This window comes from Zalophus californianus, chromosome 14 (assembly GCF_009762305.2).
Source record: "Zalophus californianus isolate mZalCal1 chromosome 14, mZalCal1.pri.v2, whole genome shotgun sequence".
Lineage (NCBI taxonomy): Eukaryota > Metazoa > Chordata > Mammalia > Carnivora > Otariidae > Zalophus > Zalophus californianus.
Window position 1 is genome coordinate 34911254 of NC_045608.1, and position 22994 is coordinate 34934247.

The 22994-nt window shown below is 38.0% G+C and overlaps 1 protein-coding gene across 6 annotated transcripts in view; it reads right to left on the minus strand.

Moving 5' to 3' along the window:
• The window catches only part of RALBP1 (ralA binding protein 1), a 65652-nt gene that overhangs the window by 12193 nt on the left and 30465 nt on the right, over positions 1 to 22994 (minus strand). For all 6 annotated transcript variants that reach the window (XM_027576345.2, XM_027576342.2, XM_027576344.2 and 3 more), the window contains 6 exons: positions 20218 to 20516; positions 17783 to 18241; positions 14041 to 14390; positions 12430 to 12591; positions 11308 to 11439; positions 4893 to 5000 (listed from right to left, as the gene is read on the minus strand). In XM_027576345.2, the coding sequence (XP_027432146.1) occupies positions 4893 to 5000; positions 11308 to 11439; positions 12430 to 12591; positions 14041 to 14390; positions 17783 to 18241; positions 20218 to 20461 (1455 nt within the window). In that variant the 5' untranslated portion in view covers positions 20462 to 20516. The remainder of the gene's footprint in view (positions 1 to 4892; positions 5001 to 11307; positions 11440 to 12429; positions 12592 to 14040; positions 14391 to 17782; positions 18242 to 20217; positions 20517 to 22994) is intronic.

Sequence of the window (22994 nt, forward strand, 5' to 3'; positions counted from 1 at the left end):
AATGAGACTAGGAGCTGGTTCTTTGAAAGAATTAACAAGATTGATAAACCCCTGGCCAGACTTATCAAAAAGAAAAGAAAAAGGACCCAAATCAACAAAATCATGAATGAAAGAGGAGAGATCACAACCAACACCAAAGAAATACAAACAATTATAAGAACAACTATATGCCAGCAGATTAGATAATCTGGAAGAAATGGATGCATTCCTAGAGATGTATCAACTACCAAAACTTAACCAGGAAGAAACAGAAAACCTGAACAGACCTATAACCACTAAGGAATTTGAAGCAGTCACCAAAAATCTCCCAACAAACAAAAGCCCAGGGCCAGATGGTTTCCCAGGGGAATTCTACCAAACATTTAAAGAAGAATTAATATCTATCCTTTTTTTTTTTAAGATTTTATTTATTTATTTGACAGAGACAGAGACAGAGAGAGGAGGAACACAAGCAGCAGGAGTGGGAGAGGGAGAACCAGGCCTCCCACCTAGCAGGGAGCCCAATGTGGGACTCGATCCCAGGACACTGGGATCATGACCTGAGCCGAAGGCAGACGCTTAACGACTGAGCCACCCAGGCACCCAATACCTATCCTTCTGAAACTGTTCCAAAAAATAGAAATGGAAGGAAAACTTCCAAACTCGTTTTATGAGGCCACCATTACCTTGATCCTCAAACCAGACAAAGACCCCATCAAAAAGGAGAATTACAGACCAATATCCTTGATGAACATGGGTGTTCATCAAAAATTCTCACCAAAATCCTAGCCAATAGGGTCAAAGAGTACATTAAAAGGATTATTCACCACGACCAAGTAGGATTTATTCCTGGGCAGCAAGGTTGGTTCAACATCTGCAAATCAATCAACGTGATACACTATGTTAATAAAAGAAAGAACAAGAACCATATGATCCTCTCAATAGATGCAGAAAAAGCATCTGACAAAGTACAGCATCCTTTCTTGATCAAAACTCTTCAGAGTATAGGGATAGAGGGTACATACCTCAATATCATAAAGGCCATCTATGAAAAACCTACAGCGAATATCATTCTCAATGGGCAAAAACTGAGAGCTTTCCCCCTAAGGTCAGGAACACGGGAGGGATGTCCACTATCACCACTGCTATTCAACATAGTATTAGAAGTCCTAGCCACAGCAATCAGACAACAAAAGGAAATAAAAGGCATCCAAATCGGCAAAGAAGAAATCAAACTCTCACTCTTTGCAGATGATATGATACTTTATGTGGAAAACCCAAACTACTCCACCCCAAAACTGCTAGACCTCATACAGGAATTCAGTAACGTGGCAGGATATAAAATTCATACAGAGAAATCAGTTGCATCTCTATACACCAACAATGAGACAGAAGAAAGAGAAATTAAGGAGTCGATCCCATTTACAATTGTACCCAAAACCATAAGATACCTAGAAATAAATCTAACCAAAGATGGAAAGAATCTTACTCAGAAAACTATAAAATACTCATGAAAGAAATTGAGGAGACACACAGGAATGGAAAAACGTTCCATGCTCATCGATTGGAAGAAAAATATTGTGACGATGTCAGTACTACCTAGAGGAATCTACACATTCAATGCGATCCCCACCAAAATACCATCCACTTTTTTCAAAGAAATGGAAGTAATCCTGAAATTTGTATGGAACCAGAAAAGACCCCGAATAGCCAGAGGAATGTTGAAAAAGAAAAGCAAAGCTGGCGGCATCACAATTCCGGACTTCAAGGTCTATTACAAAGCTGTAATCATCAAGACAGTTTGGTACTGGCACAAAAACACATAGATCAATGGAACAGAATAGAGAGCCCAGAAATGGGCTCAACTCTATAGTCAACTCATCTTCGACAAAGCAGGAAAGAATGTCCAATGGAAAAAAGACAGTCTCTTCAACAAATGGTGTTGGGAAAATTGGATAGCCACATGCAGAAGAATGAAACTGGACCATTTCCTTACACCACACACAAAAATAGACTCCAAATGGTTGAAAGACCTAAATGTGAGACAGGAGTCCATCAAAATCCTAAAGGAGAACACAGGCAGCAACCTCTTTGACCTCACCCGCAACAACTTTTCTTTTTTAAGATTTTTTTTTTTTTTTGAGAGAGAGAGAATGAGAGAGAGAGAGCACCAGAGGGAAGAGGGTCAGAGAGAGAAGCAGACTCCCCGCTGAGCAGGGAGCCCGATGTGGGACTTGATCCCGGGACTCCAGGATCACGACCTGAGCCGAAGGCAGTCGCTTAACCAACTGAGCCACCCAGGCGCCCACCCGCAGCAGCTTCTTCCTAGAAACATCACCAAAGGCAAGGGAAGCAAGGGCAAAAATGAACTACTGGGACCTCATCAAGATAAAAAGCTTTTGCACAGCAAAAGAAACAGTCAACAAAACCAAAAGACAACCGACAAAATGAGAGAAAATATTTGCAAATGACATATCAGATAAAGGGTTAGTATCCAAAATCTATAAAGAACTTGTTAAACTCAACACCCAAAGAACAAATGATCCAATCAAGAAATGGGCAGAAGACATGAACAGACATTTTTCCAAAGAAGACATCCAAATGGCCAACAGACACATGACAAAGTGCTCAACATTGCTTGGCATCAGGGAAATCCAAATCAAAACCTCCAGAAGATACCACCTCACACCAGTCAGAATGGCTAAAATTAACAAGTCAGGAAACAAGAGATGTTGGCGGGCATGCAGAGAAAGGGGAACCCTCCTACACTGTTGGTGGGAATGCAAGCTCGTGCAGCCACTCTGGAAAACAGTATGGAGGTTCCTCAAAAAGTTGAAAATAGAGCTACCCTACGACCCAACAATTGCACTACTGGGTATTTACCCCAAAGATACAAATATAGGGATCCGAAGGGGTACGTGCACCCCAATGTTTATAGCAGCAATGTCCACAATAGCCAAACTGTGGAAAGAGCCAAGATGTCCATCAACCCAATGAATGGATAAAGTAGATATGGTGTGTATATACGATGGAATATTATGCAGCCATCAAAAGGAATAAAATCTTGCCATTTGCAATGACGTGGATAAAACTGGAGAGTGGTATGCTGAGCTTTTGAAATAAGTCAATCAGAGAAAGACATGTATCATATGACCTCACTGATATGAGTTCTTAATCTCCGGAAACAAAGTGAGGGTTGCTGGAGTGGTGGGGGGTGGGAGAGATGGGGTGGCTGGGTGACAGACACTGGGGAAGGTATGTGCTATGGTGAGCGCTGTGAATTGTGCAAGACTGTTGAATCACAGATCTGTACCTCTGAAACAAATAATACATTATATGTTAAAAAAAAAAAAAGATAGCAGGAGGGGAGGAATGAAGGGGGGGAAATCGGAGGGGGAGATGAACCATGAGAGACAATGGACTCTGAAAAACAAACTGAGGGTTCTAGAGGGGAGGGGGGTGGGGGGATGGGTTAGCCTGGTGATGGGTATTAAAGAGGGCACGTTCTGCATGGAGCACTGGGTGTTATACACAAATAATGAATCATGGAACACTACATCAAAAACTAATGATGTAATGTATGGTGATTAACATAATTAAAAAAAAGATTTAAATATAAAACCTAAACCATGTAACTATTAGAAAAAAACATAAGGAAAAGGTCCATTGACACTGGTCTAGACAATGAATTTTTAGATATGACCCAGAAAGCAGGCAACTAAAGCAAAAAATAGACAAATGGGATGGCATAAAACTAAAAAGCTTCTGCAGAGCAAAGGAAAACATCAACAGAGTGCAGAGACACCCTATGGAATGGAAGAAAATATCTGCAAACCATGTGTGAGATAAGGGGTGAATATCCAAAATTTATAAATAATGCAACCAATTCAACAGGTAGAACACAACCAACCCAATTCAAAAATAGGCAAAGGACCTGAATAGGCATTTCTAAACAGAAGACCTACAAATGACCAGTAGATATCTCAAATGATGCTCAACATCACTTATTATCAGGAAAATGCAAATCAAAACCATAATGAGATATTACCTCACAACTATTAGGATGGCTATTATTAAAAAAAAGGTAACAACTGTTGGCAAGGATGTAGAGAAAATGGAACTCTTATACACAGTTGGTGGGAACGTAAACTGAATGCAGCCATTATGGAAAACAGAATGGAAGTTCCTCAAAAAACAGAACTACCATATGATCCATCAATTCCACCTCTGGGTTTATACCCAAAGGAAATGAAAAGGATACTGAAGAGATAACCTGCACTGCCATGTTCACTGCAGCATTATTTACAATAGTCAAAATACGAAAACAACCCAATGGTCAATGCACAAGTTGATAAAGAAGATGTGGGGTGTGTATAGACATATACACAGGAGTATTATTCAGCCATGAGAAAGAAGGAAATCCTGCCATTTCTGATTAACATGGATAAACCTGGAGGACACTGTGCTAAGTGAAATAAGCCAGAGGAAGACAGACATTGTATGATCTCACTTCTAGGTGGAATCTTTGAAAAAAAAAGTAGAACTCATGGAAGTAGAGAGCAGAACAGTGGTTACCAGAGGCTGGGGGATGGGGAAAATGGGGAGATGTTGGTCAAAAGGTACAAAGTTGCAATTACAAAGGATGAGTAAGTCCAGAGATCTAGACTATCTATGACTATAGTTAATAATACTGTATTGAATACTGGAAATACACTAAAGGAATGGATTTCAGGTGCTCCCATCACAGAAGAAAAAGGTAACTATATGAGAAGACAATGTTAATTAGCTTCACTGTAGTAATCACTTCACTATGTATATATAGGTCTATCAAATCATGCTGCATACTTCAAATATGTACAATTTTTATTTTTTAAAAAGGATCTTGTAAAATAGAGAAAAAAAGTTAAGCTTACCTGAGCAAGGAGAATATTTATAACTTCTTCATTTTCATTCATTTCTTCTTTGGAAACATCCTCTTTTGAAAGACTGGCAATCTCTTGTGCAATCTTGGTTTCGCACTCCTGTCAAGTAAGACAAATGAAAAACTGGTCAGCCCAAATGTAACACATATCCAACAATTTCACACCATCACCATGTAGAAGTTTCCTTCTCATTTCCTATAGTTGAAAAGGTAACAGTAACAGCCAGATGAACTATCTGGATAGAGGAGAATTTGTTAACTGGGCTTGGAAAATAACATGTGGATCTTAGTTTGTGGCTGCACCACGAAAAATGTGCAATTCTGGTTAATGTGTTCACGATTTCTAGAACCCATCCATATAAAATTACTTTCTGTGACACTTTTTTTTTTTTTGGAGGGTGTCAGTTTTAAGTATACGATTAATTTTGATAAATGAATAGTCAAGTAACCACCACCACAATCATGATATAAACACTTCCATCACCACACAAAGTGCCTCTCACCATCTGCTGGCACCTGGCAACCACTGACCTATTTTCCACTGCTATAGTTTTGCCTTTCCTTGAGATTCACATAAATTGAATCCATCCATAAGAAATCTTTTTTATGTGGCTTCTTTCACAGAACATAATGCTTTTACTATTCATCTATTTTGTTGTCTGTATTAGTAGTTTGCTGAGTAATGTGCCATGATACACCAATTTGTTTATCCATTCACCAGCTGATGGACATTTGGGTCGTTCCTAATTTTGAGCTATTATAACTAGAACTGTTATGAACATTTCACACGGGTATGTTTTGTGTGTGTATGTGCTTTCTTCTTTTAAATACTTAAAAGTGGGATTGCTTGGTCATATGGTAACCGTATGTTTAACTTTATAAGAAACTGCCAAACTGTTTTCCAAAATTACTATACCATTTTGCATTACCAAGAGCAACAATGAGAGTTCCAGTTGCCCCATGTTCTTGTCAACACCTGGGATTTTTATTTTTATTTACTTTTTTTAGACAGGGAGAGAGAGAGAGAGAGAGAGCAGGGAGAGGGGCAGAGGGAGTGAGAGAGAATTCCAAGCAGGCTAGACACCCAGCACGGAGCCCAATACGGGGCTCTATCTCATGACCCCAAGATCATGACCTGAGCCAAAATCAAGAGTCAGATGCTTAACTGATGGAGCCGCCCATGTGCCCCAACACCTGGTATTTTTAATTTTAGTCATTCTCGGTGGTGTGTAGTGGTATCTCATTGTGATTTCAATTTGTATCTTTTTAATGACTAATGATGTTGAGCATCTTTACATGTGCTTATTTGCCTTCTGTACATGATTTTCGTAAAGTGCCTGTTCAACTTTTTTACCTTTTTAAAACTGAATTATTATTGTAACAAATGTACCATACTCTGGTGGGAGAGTAGAATATATATATGTACCTTCCTCTCAATTTTGCCATGAACCTAAATCTGCTTCAAAAAAAATGAAGTCTAAAAAAAAAAAAAAATTGAATTGTCTTAAGTTATAAGTTTTTTAAATATTCGAGTCCTTTATGAGGTATGTGTTCTGCAAAATATCTTGTCACAGCCTCTGATTTGTATATTCATTTTCTTAACAGTGTCTTTTGAAGAACATGTTTTAGCACGCTGATAAAATGTAATCTCTAACAAATCTTTTTTTTTTAAGATTTTATTTTTGCAAGAGAGAGAGACAGAGAGAGAGAGCAAGTGCATGACCATGAGGAGGGAGCCTGACACAGGGCTCGATCCCAGGACCCTTAACTGACTTAGCCACCCAGGCACCCTAACAAATTTTTCTTTTACAGTTCATGGGTATTGTGTCCTATTTAAGAAATCGCTGCCTAAGCCAAAGTCAGTAAGATCTTCTACGTTTTCTTCTGGAAGTTTTTTTTTTTAGGTCTTAACATATGATTCATTTTGAGTTAATTTTTGTATATGCCTTGTGGAAAGAGTCAAGGTTTTGTTTTGGTTTTTCTTTTTTGGCATACAGATATCCAGTTGTTCCAGCACTATTAAAAAGAAAATCCTTCCCTACTGAATTGTCTTATCACCTTTGTTGAAAATTAATTGTCCATATATGGTGTGGGTCTACTTCTGGACTTCCTATTCTATATGTCTACTTTTATAAAATATCTACTGTCTTGGTTACTGTAGCTGTATAGTAAGTCTTAAAATCAGATAGTATGAATCCTCCAATGTTGGTTTTTTTCCACAGTCGTTTAGATCATTTGTATTTCCATATAAGTTTTTTTTTATTTTTTTTTAAGTTTTTATTTATTTATTTGAGAGAGAGAATGAGATAGAGAGCATGAGAGGGGAGAGGGTCAGAGGGAGAAGCAGACTCCCTGCTGAGCAGGGAGCCCGATGTGGGACTCGATCCCGGGACTCCAGGATCATGATCTGAGCCGAAGGCAGTCGCTTAACCAACTGAGCCACCCAGGCACCCTCCATGTAAGTTTTAGAAGAGTTTGTTAATTTCCACAAAAAACACCTGTTGAGATTTTGACTGGGATTGACTCCACAGATCAGTTTGAGAATACCTAACATCTTAAAAATATTGATACATCACTCCATTTATTTAGGTCTTTATTTTTCTTTTTAGGTCCAGTATCCAACTGCTCATTGCTAATATCAAGATATACAACAGACTTCTGTGTATCTAATCTTGTATCCCACGACCTTGCTAAATTCACTTGTTAATTTTTTTATAGATTCCTAAGGATTTTATATGTAGACAGTCATGTAGTCTATGTATAAAGACTTTCTTCTTTCCAATCCGTATACCTGTTTCCCTTGCTTTATTGTACTAGCTAGAATGAACCTCCAGTAAAATGTTGAACAGAGTGGTGAAAGCAGAAATCCTTGCCTTGTATACTCAATCTTAGGAGAAAGCATTCAGACTTTCACCATTATGTACAATATTAATCATAGATTTTTTTCATAGACACCCTATATCAGGCTGAGAATGACATTTGCTGAGAGCTTTTATCATGAATAAGTGTTGAATTCTGCTAAATGCTTTTCTGCATCTATTGACATGATCTTGTGGTTTTTCTATAATGAATCATATTACTTCTATCTTTAAAAATAATTTATTCCTGGATGGGCATGGGGGGGGAGATAAAAAAAATAAAAGTAATTTATTCCTCAAAGTTGAAGTCAACTTGACAGAACCTTTTGAAAATTTATGAATGAATGAGCAGGTATAAGAAGATAGCATAAAGAAAACTGGTAAAGGAAATCTATCCCTTTCTATAACGACTCTGCTCTGTCACAACTCCTTTATCCAAGAGAGAAGCAAAGTAAGAGTAATGAAAACCAAACATACGTTATCCCTCTCATAGGTCAGAGACCCTTCATTTAAAGTCTGGTGGGTAATGCCATATGGTTAACATTTACAACCATGAGGGCTGGTCGGTCAGTCGCTGATTCCAGGCTGAAGCATGAAGGGAACAATAATGACAAGAGGCATAGGAAGCAAAAGATAGCTAATCTGGTAAGCAGGAGAAAAGAATGAAGAAAAATACACAAAGGCTTTTACTAGTCTGCCAGTCCTGGAGTGCATGTGTAAAAACCCCATGAATGTTTCCTTTCTGACGAAGCTAACCTCCACATAAATGCAAATCTCTAACCTCAAAGCAACATAAACACATGGGCTTGTCTTTGTCTGTTAGCACACCCCAATGATCACACTCTCCCAGGCTAATAAATGCTAACTAATGTTCCTTGGAAGTAATATTCGGGGCCTGGCACTGAGGTCTGAGATCTTAGCCTTGGTGTGGCTGAGCAACTCAAGAGTGCCAAAGCCAAGCAACACACACTAAGCCAGAAGAGATCAAAAGTCTAACTCGTGTACCCCAAACTAGCAGGAGTCACATGCTAGTCTTCCTATTATTAGGCGAATAAAATTCCTCCTAATCTTCAGTACTTCTTTGTGTTTCCAAAGAGCTGACTCAAAGGCCTCAAATTCCCCAGCCATCTCTGAAATGTCTCACTATCCAACTGCTTCTGTTTACAAGTACAACCAAGCAGGAAATGACAAAACATCTTTCAGTAAAATCATGTTTAATTTTTTAAAAAACCAACTTTCTGGAGAGATTCCATATTAGGATGAAATTTAGCAGCTGTATAAAACTACTTTCAGTTACTAACCCCCCAAAACTGCCTTTGCCTATAGCAAAATGTAGGTGCTTATATATATATATATATATATTTCTTTGATGCCATTAAAGATTTATTTATTTTAGAGAGAGTGGGAAGGAAGGGCCGAGGGAGAGTGAGAGTCTTAAGCAGACTCTGGCTGAGCTCAGAGCCTGACGCAGGGCTAGATCTCATAACCCTGAGATCAGGATCTGAGCCGAAACCAAAGCCAAAAGTCAGATGCTTAACTGACCACACCACTTAGGCGCCCCTTCTTTGATGCCACTGAAGATGTTACTATAGGGGCACCTGGCTGGTTCGGTTGGTAGAGCATGCCTCTCTCTGATCTCCAGGTTGTAAGTTTAAGCCCTACGTTGGGCGTAAAGCTTTAAGAAAGTTAATATAGGTTGTTCTGGTTTTATTCTTGAATTAAGAAAATGTCCCTTTTCATTGATAAAACCATGACTTGCACATTTATCTACTAAATTATCATGGTTCAAACATTAACAAGGCCAGAGCTAGGTCATCTCAGTGAACTGAGTCAATACCTGCAGAGATAGTCTACGTTTTAGGCAGACCTTTAGTCTGTAAGATGCTTCTTAAGCTTTTTATTTTTGTTATTTTGGTATCATTTAAGGGGCACCTGGCCGGCTCGGTCAGTAGAGCATGCCACTCTTGATCTCAAAGTCATGAGTTCAAGCCCCACGCTGGGCAGAGAGTTTACTTAAATTACAAGTATAGTATAGTGATTCCCCATTATGCTCAACAGATTCAAAAGTTTACATTTTGCCCCTTTATTGTTTGTGCATCTTCTCTTCAAACATGCACTTTAACATTTTAACTTTGTTACTTTTTTTTGAAAGAGTGCAAGCGGGGGAGAGGGGCAGAGAGAGAGGGAGGGCAAAAGAGAATCTTAAGCAGGTTCCACACCCAGCACAGAGCCTGACAGGGGACTCGATCTCACAACCCTGAGATCGTCATAACCTTGAGCTGAAATCAAGAGTCACTTACCCGACTGAGCCACTCAGGTGCCCCTGTACCTAAATATTTTAATGTAGATTTTTTAAAGAACAGACATGCTCATATTAACCGTGGTACAATTATCAAAATCAGAACATTTTAAGACTGGCCCAATTTTCTAGTCCAGCGTGTTTCATCAGTTATCCCAAGTGTCTTTCATAACGCTTCTTCAAATTGTCCAGGATCCAACACAAGGGCCATTTATTGTACTTAGTTGTGTCTGTGTAGTGTTTTTTAATTTGGAATAGTTCGTCACTCTTTGTCTTTCATAACTTTAATATTCTCTGTGTGTTTATTTTCCACCCATGTTCACTGAGGGCCTGGGACCCTGCTACTATAGTAGTAGTGAGCACACCTGAGTACCCAGATTTTGATTTCAATACTGAAAGGAACCAAGGCTCCTTGGAGAAACGTCCAACTTCAGGGCTGGGGGTAGAAAAAATACAAGATGAACGTGGAACATTCTGTCGTGCCAGAAAGAAAGGAAACCTCAAAAAATGATGAGTGCGTGTCAGAACACTGGAGCCACTTAAAAGGTTCTTACTGGTCAGATGTGTATCAAGTAGATTATGAAAGTATTGATTACAATACAACACAAAATATCAATTAATTAATTAATTTAAAAAGTAAAAAAACCCCAGGCACCTGGGTGGCTCAGTTGGTTAAGCAACTGCCTTCAGCTCAGGTCATGATCCCGGAGTCCTGGCTCAGCGGGAAGCCTGCTTCTCCCTCTGACCCTCTCCCCCTCATGCTGTTTCTCTCTCTCTCTCTCTCAAATAAATAAATAAAATCTTTAAAATAAAAAAGTAAAAAACTTTCTAAATTAAACATTTCCCTGATACCAAACTGAAGGATCGACAATCATTAAAGGGAACATTCAAGCAAATAAATATCCACCAGGGAACTTCACTTCAGAAAACATGTATATATTGTGTTTACAAAAGAAACTAACTTAGGGGCACCTGGGTGGCTCAGTCATTAGGCATCTGCCTTCGGCTCGGGTCATGGTCCCAGTGTCCTAGGATTGAGCCCCATATCGGGCTCCCTGCTAGGCAGGAAGCCTGCTTCTCCCTCTTCCACTCCCCCTGCTTGTGTTCCCTCTCTAGCTGTGTCTCTGTCAAATAAATAAATAAAATCTAAAAAAAAAAACCTAACTTAAAATAGTACATAAAAAAATTCCAATGCATTCGGTTTATATTCCATTATAAACATGATATACCAAAATAACAAATTTACTCACTTGTCTTTTAGCTTCTCTCAGTTTCCTTTTGAGGGCTGTCAAAATTCTTTGTACTTCCCATAATCTTTCTTCTTTAGATAAATCCTTTATCCCAGCCTGCAGATCTCGATGTAAACAATTCAAAAGAAACTCCTAGAAAACAAAATACCACACTGAGTGGTGTCCCATGTCTTATCATTTTAAAATAAAACTACATGCATTTCTAAAGATGTACAACCATCTTTCAATTATCATTAAGGGAATGAAATAATGGCATGAATTATTTTTTCAAGCATATGATTGAAAAATCCTTTTTTGCATGGGCACTGGGTTCTCATCATTAATTTACATTGGTTCAGTAACAGTTTGTTCATATCCCTTCCCACAACACATCAACAATTAATAATGGGAGCTCAGAGTAGATAAAGGAAAGAAAACCAAACAGGAATTTGATAACATGTATGCAAATAAAAGACGTAATAATCATCAAATATAAGTAGATTTCTCAGTCTTGAATTTCTTAATCAGTTTTGCTAAACACACAAACAACCAAATGAACTATTTCTTCTATCAAAGTAGCACAATGGAAAAGCACAGGATTTGGGGTCAAATCCCGGTTCTATAGTTCAGTAACCATGTGGCACAGAGTCAGTTATTTAATTTCCCCAAATTTCTTTTTAGCAGTAAAATATGGCTGGTAACAGCAACTTTGTTCAGATAAGCTAACATTTTTGGACTCCTGACAACGTGCCTGGCAGCATTATCTCATCTACAGTAATAATCTTCACATCAAACCATGAAATGACCCATTTTAAAATGGGATCACCAAGGTTTACAGAGTTTAAGCAATTTGCCTAAAAATGAGTCAGCTAATTAGAAGCCTAGGAAGAACTTAAAGCCAGGTCTTTTGATTTCAAAACTTGTGTTCTTTCTACAATATTATGACTTCATTGGCATGAAACAGTGCCAGAGAGAAATTTCTGCCTTTGGTGTGCCATGAATAATGTGTCTAACATAATTCCAGACACACAGTGAACAAGAACTCCTCCTCCTAATCATCACTGTCAATCATCATAATCATCCAAAAGGGTCAGAGCAAAGGCAGGCTCTTTAGGGCTGAAGCGTGGGGCTGAGCACACACACCTGTCTTCTGATCTCCTCCTTGATGTTCTCCTGGGTCTCTGGCAGTGTGGGCATAGTGGCCATGTTAGACCATCGAAGAGGTTTTGTCACTTGCTTTAGTATCACATTTCCAAAGAGCTCTTGCACATGTGTGAAAAACACATATAGGACACGATTGCTAATCTAAGAAAAAATAAATAAAAAGATTTGCAAAAAAAAAAAACCTATTCAAATTATCATTTCATTTAATTTGTGTCTGTTGCATAGTACATCCTTTAATCCTAGACATGGGAACGACGGTTTTCCTCAGTAGTGAGCAGACATGCTTGCTAATTAGTGGCCAATTGAAAGAAAAGAATGGAAAAGTAGTAGGAGTTCAGTCATGTATTCAAGCACCATAAGGAACTGGGGAGAAAAAAGGACAGGAAAAAGGATGTAAAAGTCGCTGACCATCAATTTCTTCTTTTTTAGCAATATAATATTACTGATTTAAAAAATCTTATATTCTTTATTCTCAAGTTATTCTGAGACCTTTTAAAACACACAAGTGGATCCACTGAGGAATATGAAGGAAGTACGAGCACTTGCAGTTGTCAAGCTGGGCTGAGTACAAGAACCCTCACTCCAGAAACGAACGCCTTCTGGGCACATCTGCACAGCCAGTGTTTAAATATGATGTTCATATGCTAGGAGATCGGGACATTAATTACTCTCTACCTAAAACTTACAATACACTTGAACCTTCTATGAAATTATTGTCCTGTTATAGTAATATCAAGTAACAATGTCATATTTACCAAATTCTGAAATCCTGACTAGTCTGAATGATCAAACTGAAATCTGAGAAACATTTTACTTCCAAAACACAATCAATGAACAATGAAAGTGTAAGAAAAGACACTCTTACACCAGTGCATTATAACAATGGCTGACAAAAACCTAGTATATTGGCCAAAAAGAGAGCTTAAAATAAAAATACAAACATTACTTCATTTTTTTGTCTTTGGTGTCTGGCCTCAATAAAATATCAATAATTCTAAGGGAAGGAAAATATATGCTCTGTGCCAGCACCAAGTGAGCAGTAATAAATGAAGGCCAACTATTTATGTTGTAAAGAGACACCAATTAACACACTATCCAGTTCTCTAAATGCCTCCTCAGATTAAATTTCTCTAACACCCTTCCCTAGGATCTATCTTCATGAATGAAATCACCAGGTTAAATCTCTGACCAAACCAAATGATATTAGGCCCCTTTGTGCCTGAGTCTGATATGTGGACATGATATAATGAAGCAATAATGCTATTTGAAAAAATAAATGAAATCTTTAAAATTCTATAGATGAACTCTGTAACTGTGTGTACCATGGGCTCCTCCTCTATTCATGACGGATCACTGTCATCAGAAACTGGTTTAGAAACCCACAGCAAAGACTGTACAACACTCAAATTACAAAGCTACATGCTGGTCATGACACTGTCCATATTCTGAAAGAAAAAGACCAATATTCAGGCTAATCTATTGTCTACATTTGCTGGTTAATTGCTTTGTATGCGACTCAGCAACAGAAAATGTCTCCGACACTCCTCAGGGTCAGCATCAGAGGGCATGTGTGCAGAGAAGGCCATGTACCTGAACGGTTGGGCTGAGCACTATAGAAATGTTCTGTATATTCATTTTTGTTTCCAGTTCCTTCGCGATAACATGGTCCATGTGCACGATCAGCCAAGAAATCAGAAGATAGTTACATTCTGGCAGTTCTTTGAGCAGGCGCTGGAATTCCTGCACCTTCTCGCTCTCTGTGCTCCTCCCACAAGCCTCCTCAAAGCGAGGCATCAGCTCTTTGGTAAGCAGATTCTCCGGAAGGTCTCGCAAATACTGCTTCAACAAACTGGCTACGGTGTTAGGCTCATATTCTTCCAAATTTGGAGACTCCTCTCTGTCATAGGCTGCTTTCAGCTCATCCACCTTTGATTTAATTCCTAAAAACATCAAAATTCCGAAGAGAAAGAGAATTTCAAGAAAATAATCAAACACAGATTTTTTCACCATGGCACCAACTCCTAGGGGGAGATCTAAGGAGAGCCAATCTGACAATAACAAACCTCTAGTTATGAAGTATTTATCTGCTCAAGGTGCATACAATTCCTCTATAAAAGAAAATAATATGAAAGACTACACTGTGAGGGTGAATTCAACCAAAAGCTAACTGATGATGGGAAAACTCAAAACTAAGAAAAAAAAAAAGTCAGAGCAATCACAGAATATTTTAGGTTTCAAAACATGCCAACTGATTCAGGGGACAATTTTTTTTTTAATTTAAATTTAGTAGATAAGAATTTAGGCAAAAATTCAACTACAATCCAAGCATAAATCTTGCTCCACATGAGCGGCCAACTGCCTTTTCTAAAAAGTCACAAGACTAACAACATAAAACACAACTCAGTATTTATAAATGTGTCCAAAAAGTTGTGGGTAATTACTTTTTTATAAGCAAACATTGTATGATAAATGCAAAAGGTGGGTTTACTATCTAAACACACTCTTTGAAAAATCTTATCCATTAAATAATCCCCATCTAATTTCTATTTTTAAATTCAAATTGTTCTGTTTCCGTAATCTGGAACACAGCTGGAACAACCAACAAAAAGTGAAACCTGGGTTTCTAAAATCAAACTGTTCTGCTTTTCTTACTGGCAGAGAGAAACACTGACACACAAAAAGACTGTTTTTCAAACATTTTATAAGTTTTTAAGTCCTTAGTCCAATCTGCATTTAAGTGATGTAGATTCAGTGCCAGTGACTGCTCATAAAAGCACAAGATAGCTTCCTGTAGTTTGATACTTAAAACTTTAGGCCAATTATTTGAAACAAGCCACAGATTAAGGCCGAGAGACTGTAATGGTTGATGTAAATACTCAAGTGTCATCTCATCTGAACAGCACTTTATAATCAATAGTGTTTACATCCGGGCTTTGGCATTCCTTATCTTATGTGAAAACCTTCCATTATAATAAGTCTGTAAATTATCCAGCAGTGACAAAATAAAATCAGTAACTCTAAGTATGAAAGTAAGAAGATAAAGCTTATTTTTATATAATCTTCATTTTGAGGCAGAAAAGTTAGAAAATAATTCTCATTTTCTTTTTTTTTTTAAGATTTTATTTATTTACTTATTTATTTACTTGGGGGAGGGGAGGAGCAGAGGGAGAGGGACAAGCAGACCTGGTGCTGAGTGTGGAGCCTGACGTGGGGCTCGATCCCAGAACCCTGAGATCACAACCTGAACCGAAATCAAGAGTCAGATGCTTAGGGGTGCCTGGGTGGCTCAGTCGGTTAAGCGTCTGCCTTTGGCTCAGGTCATGATCCTGGGGCCTGGGATCGAGCCCCACATCGGGCTTCCCAAGCAGGAAGCCTGCCACTCTGCCTACTTGAGCGCTCTCTCTCTCTCTCTCTGTCAAATAAATAAATAAATAAAATCTTTAAAAAAAAAAAGGTCAGATGCTTAAACCAAAATCAAGAGTCAGGTGCTTAACCGACTGAGACACCTAGGCACCTCAATAATTCCCATTTTCTAATTTTTATGACAATATGAGTAAAACATAGTGAGTGATAACTTCAAGTGAAATTCTTAGCAAAGACCTCCTCTCTCTATTTATATGTATCTGATTTTTCTCCCCCATAGTGCCTACCCAGAAAACTGCACAAGTAAACAATTAAAATATGTGTTTGGTTTGTTGTTACTCTGCAATTATCAAAATGTTTTCTTTTTAAGAATTGGACACTTCAAATAAAATGTCCTAGGTAGAGAAAGAGCATATCCAAAATGACATATGTTTTAAAATTGGAACTTACATATGAATAAGCAAGAGCCAAAAATCTCCAGCAGAAAACAGTATTATTATGGGCATTCAAAGAAAGAAAAGTCACAGCCATAAACTCTAATCCACAGCAGCACACTGTCAGAGCTTAAAAAATAATAAAAAATTGATCAAAGCAGCAGCTCAGCCTCCAGGAGTCAATGATAAGGGGAAGAGCTCTGTTTGAATGCTCTGACACACAAACAAAGGAGTTCTGTGACTGACTCTCCAAAAGAATGCAAACATCAAAAATAGGTCAAAGACAAAAGAATCCTTTGAACAAAGCTGTAGAAACTCTTCAGAGAAACTTTCACCTAAAACAAAATTCCTTCTTATCAAACTCATGTGAGAGAAGCAACTATGTTAGTATTGTTTAAATCTTTACAAACCAATTCATCATTAATTAGTTTTAAAAGTCAAATTTTCCAATTCATTTAAATGTGTTTATTTTCATGTTACTAAAGAGTTATAAATTCAAATTCAATGCCTAATTTGTGGATTTTATTTTCTATAAAATGGTAGCATGTTAGCCAAAATACTCCTAAACGATGAAATGCTATCTAGGGGACTGCTAAAGGGTTCCCCAATTACCAAAGATGCCCGTCCCTTCCCCAAAAAATAAAAAATATCAAATCTGCCCTCTAAAAAATATGTATGAACCAAATAAATGGAAAAACTCCATGTAATCTATATTCTAAATGTGTATGATTTGATTCATCATGACCAACGTGTGACCAACAACAGGTTTTATAAAAGAGATCTCCAGTATTAAGAAACTGAATCACAGGAAGGTAATGATTTGGAGCACAGATGTTGCCACAGGGCAGGACTACCATCCTATACAGTACAAAAGTCCTACTACTTTAAGAAGCATATTCTTTTTCCTTTAAAATTCTTTTTCCTCTGATTTCCTTTAAATCAGAGTAATCATTTGGCTTGATTTTAGACACCCGAATGAATTATATTCTTGCCAAATAAGAAATTTAAAACTTCACATGTAGGGAACATAAACAAATGGAAAAATCAATTTCACTAATCTATGTAACAGCTGCAGGTGGCTGACAAAAGCATTCGCCTTTGAGGCCTCAGGAAATAGGATTATGTCAGTAAAAGTGTCTTCTGGCCAAGAAGCGTCCTACCCCTGCTCCTCTCCCTCACAACACTGAGCCCGGCTCAGAGAGGCAGGAGGTGAGAAGACTAAAGACCAGTCTGAGTGCACCAGAGGGAAGGGACGCTACTCATATGCTTCGCTTAGACTCAGCCGGCCTGCGGCATACTGTGAACAACTCGTGTGGAAAGCGTCCTGATGGAGGGGAGTATCATTAAAAAAGCAAACTGTCAACACACACACGCCCGCGCGCTGTGGGGGATTTTTGTTCAACTGGAAGGATCTAGAAAATGAAGACGACATAGGACCCATGCCACAATTTTCCTCACAAGCCAATATTTTCCTTCCTTTGAAAAACGGAAGTGACTTTTAAAAACCGCCGGAGAGAAATGAGCATCCCCGGTACCTGAAACTCTGTAGATGCCTTCGCACTTCATGCCGTACTTCTCTACGTGATCCACGCACTCGCGGAAAACCGCCGGCAGCCGGATGCCGTCGTACATCATGGTCCGCTCGGCCGCATCGGTCAAGGGAACTCCAAAAACGGGTTTGAGATTCGGAACATCGATCTGAGGCACCTCTGGCTCCTGAATTGGCTTCTTCTTTTTCTTCTTTTCCTTCCACTGTTTAACAACATCAGCTGCTGTCAAGTCTTTTGACTTCTTCTCTTTATGTTTCTCTTCTTTGTGCTTTTCTTCTTTATGTTTTTCCTCTTTGGGTTTCTCTTTTATTTTAAAATCCTTCTCTTTCTTTTTAGAAAAGCTGGGCTTCTTAAAAACATGGATTCCCTTGGACCGCTTCATTTTGGAAGGACTTTCAGCTTCATCTCCAGAGCTATCTTCCTGAAAGGCAGCATAGCCTTCAGCTGCCAAAGAAATGCAGGAAACAGAAGTCATCTATCTGTTTAATGTCAAACCGGCCATAAACTTTCTAAAAACAGGACCCTCCCCCCTGCCCCCCCAAAAAAGTGCTACCAGGCACTGGCTACCTCACTTTTCACTTCCTGGCCAATCCCTCTTGGGTACTGCCATTAATGAAACAGGTTTCTGCTCCGGGAAAACGAGATGCGGCAGTGACATCTCCTGACCACAAGAGGGGGAAATGCACAGTGCCAGTTACCTTTACAACTGGTTTTAGGTGGAACTTTGGCAAACCAAATTATGAATACACCACAAAGGATCTACAGAGAGGGCTAATGGAAAGAGTCCTTCTATAATATAGAGTGTTTTTTCATCATCTGACAATGTCCTCTTAGATTTTTTTCATATATTTGGTCCCTGTAACTGGAAGCAGTCTGACACCATGACACCAATGGCACTGCTGTTTGGATGCTCCAGCCCTTCCCTGATCACACCCTGCCCTCCTGTCACTAGCTGTTAGGTTTTTTCTGGAGACTGCAGCAGGGACTGAAACCTCATTAGGGTGGAGGACAGAATCAGGAGATTCCCTAATCTCTGGATGGTCGCCAAATGCATCAGCCCATTTGTTTGCATCATGAGCCTTGGTTTCCACACTGATACTTGCTTTTATCATATTGGAGCTATCCTAGCTTGGTTTCATCATCTCCAAATAGAATTCTCCTATTCTTTTCTTCAGCCAGCTGCCTTACAAGCTATTTCATAACAAAGATTAAAAATATTTCACAAATTACCCTCTATTTAAAATACCACAAACTCCACACCATCCATAAGGGCAGAAACCTTAAGGGCATGATACCATGATATAAAGCCAATGTAGTTCTCAGACACTGCTGGTGTGAGTGTAAACTGGAACAACCACTCTGGAAAATCGTTTTGTGCAGGATCGACTAATGCTAAAATGAGCATGGCCTATAAGAGAGCAACTCCACTCCCAGGCATACACAAAAGAAATATATAAATAGCTATAATGACACTCACAGAAGCCCTATTCATGAGCCAAAAATGGAAAACAACCCAAATGACCAACAACAGCAGAGTAAATTCTAGTATATTAATGCAATGAAACAAAATCCACCAATAAAAATGAACAAATTACTGCCACATGGAACATGGATGAATCTAACAAATGTAACTGGGAAAAAGAAACTAGATGCAAAAGGAAATATACTTTCATTTAGATAAATTCAAAAATCAGGCAGTTTCAAGCTATGCTGAAATAAGCTTACCTTTGGGAAGGGTAGGGGATTCCCCTTGAAGGGATCATGGAAGGGAATGTCTATGGTGCTGATAACACCCTATTTCCAGATGTTTATAATTACAAGGACATATGTCCATTTTGTGATAAGTCATTCAAATTATAATCTGTGCATTCTAACCTCAATGTTATGCTTCAAAAAACAAATTAAAAATACCATAAAAGTCAAAATAAAGCAATACTTAAAATAACTCACCTGATCTGCTTTTAACATACTAAAGAGCTATGCTTAAACAATTCATCTTTCCTACTGAATAGAACTATAAATAGAATGCATTATGGCATTTGCTTAAGACAAACAAATAACTATTTTTTTCACAGTTCCAATAAAGTGTAGTACCCTAACTGGCTTACACAACCTAGCCAAGAAAGTAATATTATATATAAGTAAAATTCCAATATCTACTTATACATTATTTAAAATAACCAATATAAGAAACTTCCACCAAAAAACTTTACCATTTCTGGAAATCTGGTATTTTTATTTTCAAGAGTAAGACCCTAAAATACAACTCTAGTATACAAAAATTGAGACCCAGAAAAGTAAAAAACAGAAAATGTCAAACAAGAGTCTTTGGACATATTCCCAGAAAATAGCAGGTACATGGGATTAAAGTAAGAGTTTATCTAAAATATATCAAAAGCACAGGGAAAAATGGCACTTACTCCTTTTTTCTTTTTTCTTAAATTTTCCTTTTTTCTTCCCATGGTCTTTCTCATCATCAGACACTATGTCAGGAGGTTCATGGAGGCTGTCATGGGGAGGCGAGGGCTCGCCAGTGCGGTACAATCCAGGGAACTTAGTAGGGCTGATCTCCTCAGAGCTGGGGGTTCGGGTAAGACCACTGCCATGCTCCACCCTGCGGTGTTCACTGGGGCTGCTGGTGGGGGGCAGGAAGCACTCAGTCATTCTGCCTCCCTGACGAGACAGTGAGGAGGGTTTCTCTGTTACCTATCCATTACACCTGCACATAGGGAGAAAAGGTCATCAACACCAACCAAAACACAAAGGCACCACACACACATACAAAACATGGTGAGTAATCTTGCATTTACAAATAAAAAATATTTCTCTTCATGACCCCTCTTTAAAAATATTCATTTTATCATCTCAAGTTATATTCCCTTCACGACACATTTCAGTTCTCAAAGAGCTTTCACAGAATGCAAGAGCATCTCTAAGTATTAGAAAAATAAACCAAATTAAAATCAGAGTTCTCAAAGTAGTATACAGAGTTCCTTTTACAAAGAAGTTCCCATTGTAAGGGGTTTCATTTTGATCGCTCTATCCAACATAAAATCTTACTATTTTCCTTTAGGTTATGAACAACTATAAATAATAAATTACAAAGAACTTATATAGCTACACATGAATAGTTCAGAATCAGAATTAAAATTTACAGTAATTGTAGGGATATATTTGATGATTCACACAATTATAGATTCTTAATTATAGTTCTATATTGCATGATATTAAGTCATTTGTGTGTTGATAATAACTATTTTATTTTGTACTGCAATTATACTGAAAGAAACAAGGGAGCCCTTATTTGCTCAATCCTGAAATACAACAGATTCACTAGAATGGACACTGCAAAGGACAAACACAGTAAGAACTCAAGATCTGTTCACTTTTTCTTCCTGAGTCAGAGGTTAAACAGTCTACATACAGAGTTCAAAAGTTACTTGGATTAGTTCTTATTCCTCTTTAATATCCTTATGGTACTCACTTGGAAAACTATTAGAATCACTTGGTTCTCTCTGCACTTACTTTTTAAGGTAATTTTGCAATTTAAAAAATCCCTAAGCCCTAAATGACAAGACTAATAAATCTGACCATGAACACAGTCAAGAGAAGAAAATGTAAAAAAAAAATAATTGCAATTTGCATTAGCTAAGTTCTTTAAACAGCAAATAGTTCTTACAAATCAGTAAAATATGAACAATTCAAGACACCTACACAAAGGATATGATGTAACTCATAGAAAAATGATTAATATCCATATGAAAATAATGTTCAAGTACAATCTAATTTTTAAAGCATAAACTAAAATACAATAAGTTACCATTTTTCTAACATCTGACTGGCAAAGAACAAAATAGTACGTTATACCCAATGCTGGTAAAGCTATAAGCAAAGAGGGACTCATGAGAATAGAAGTATAAATTAGCACAATCTTTTCTGAAAAGCAATTTGGCCACATCTATCAAAATACGAAATGTGTTCCCTGATCCATGCATTCCTTTTAGGAACTGATCCTTCAGATATACTTTTGTAAGAATTCAAAGACGTGCACATGAAAATATTCATTTCAGCACTGTAAAAGCAAAAATGTAATAATCTTAATGGCTATCCATAAAAGATCAAATTATGATTTATCCACATAATGGAATATAAATTAATACACACAATTTCTGAAAGCATGTAAAAACAGTTAACTACTGTTAACTCTTAGAAGTGGTAAAATGGGAGGGAGAGAAAAAAAATTTTTTTTATTCCTTCTACATAGTTTGAAATTTACCATGTCTTTTTATTACTTTTATTACTATTTAAAAAAATGCACAGGCCGTGTTTTTTTTAATTTCAGAAAAATCCTGCAGCATTTAAAATCATGTTTTTGATACTATTTAATAATGTGGGGGAAAACTTTATTTAAAGCACAATATCAATATTTAAGTATATAAACACACATGCAAAAAAATCCTAAGAACAGGGCACCTGGATGGCTCAGTGGGTTGACTATCTGACTCTTAATTTCGGCTCAGGTCATGATCTCAGGGTCGTGAGATTGAGCCCTGCATCAGGCTCTGTGCTGGACGTCTAGCCTGCTTGGGGTTTTCTCTCCCTCTCCCTCTGCCCCTCCCCTGCTCACATATATGCACATTCTCTCTCTCAAAAAACAAACAAAAAACTCGTAAGAACCAAGAGAATGTTAATAACAATTATCTCTGAATAAGATTATAAGTGACCTATGTTTTCTTCCTATCTTCCTGCATTTCACAATTTTTCTACCCAGTATGCATTATTACTCAAATAATCAGGAAAACCTAAAAAAGAGCAGAAAGTTCCATTAAAGGATCTGTAAGCATCACTCTAATTCTTCTGTTTTTCTGTTTGGCTATTGTTTTTTAGAAGAACAGGCTATTTTCTCTTCAACCAAAGGCATCATAAGTTTTGACAGTCACAGGATTTGAGAGTTTAGGGGAAGTTGGGGCCAACAGCGCAACAGTTACACATTTACAGGTAAGGAAACTGAGCTCCAAGGACCGAGGAAGCCAGAATACAGCTGCCAGGAAGGAGCAAACCTGTAAACTACAGAAATAAACCCACTTATAGGCATGCCTTCCACACTGAGCCATTCTGTCTTATGCTCCCCTGGCTTTGCGCACTTTATCTGCACTCCCAGGAAGCCAGCCCTCCCTTTCCCGCACTTCTGCATGGC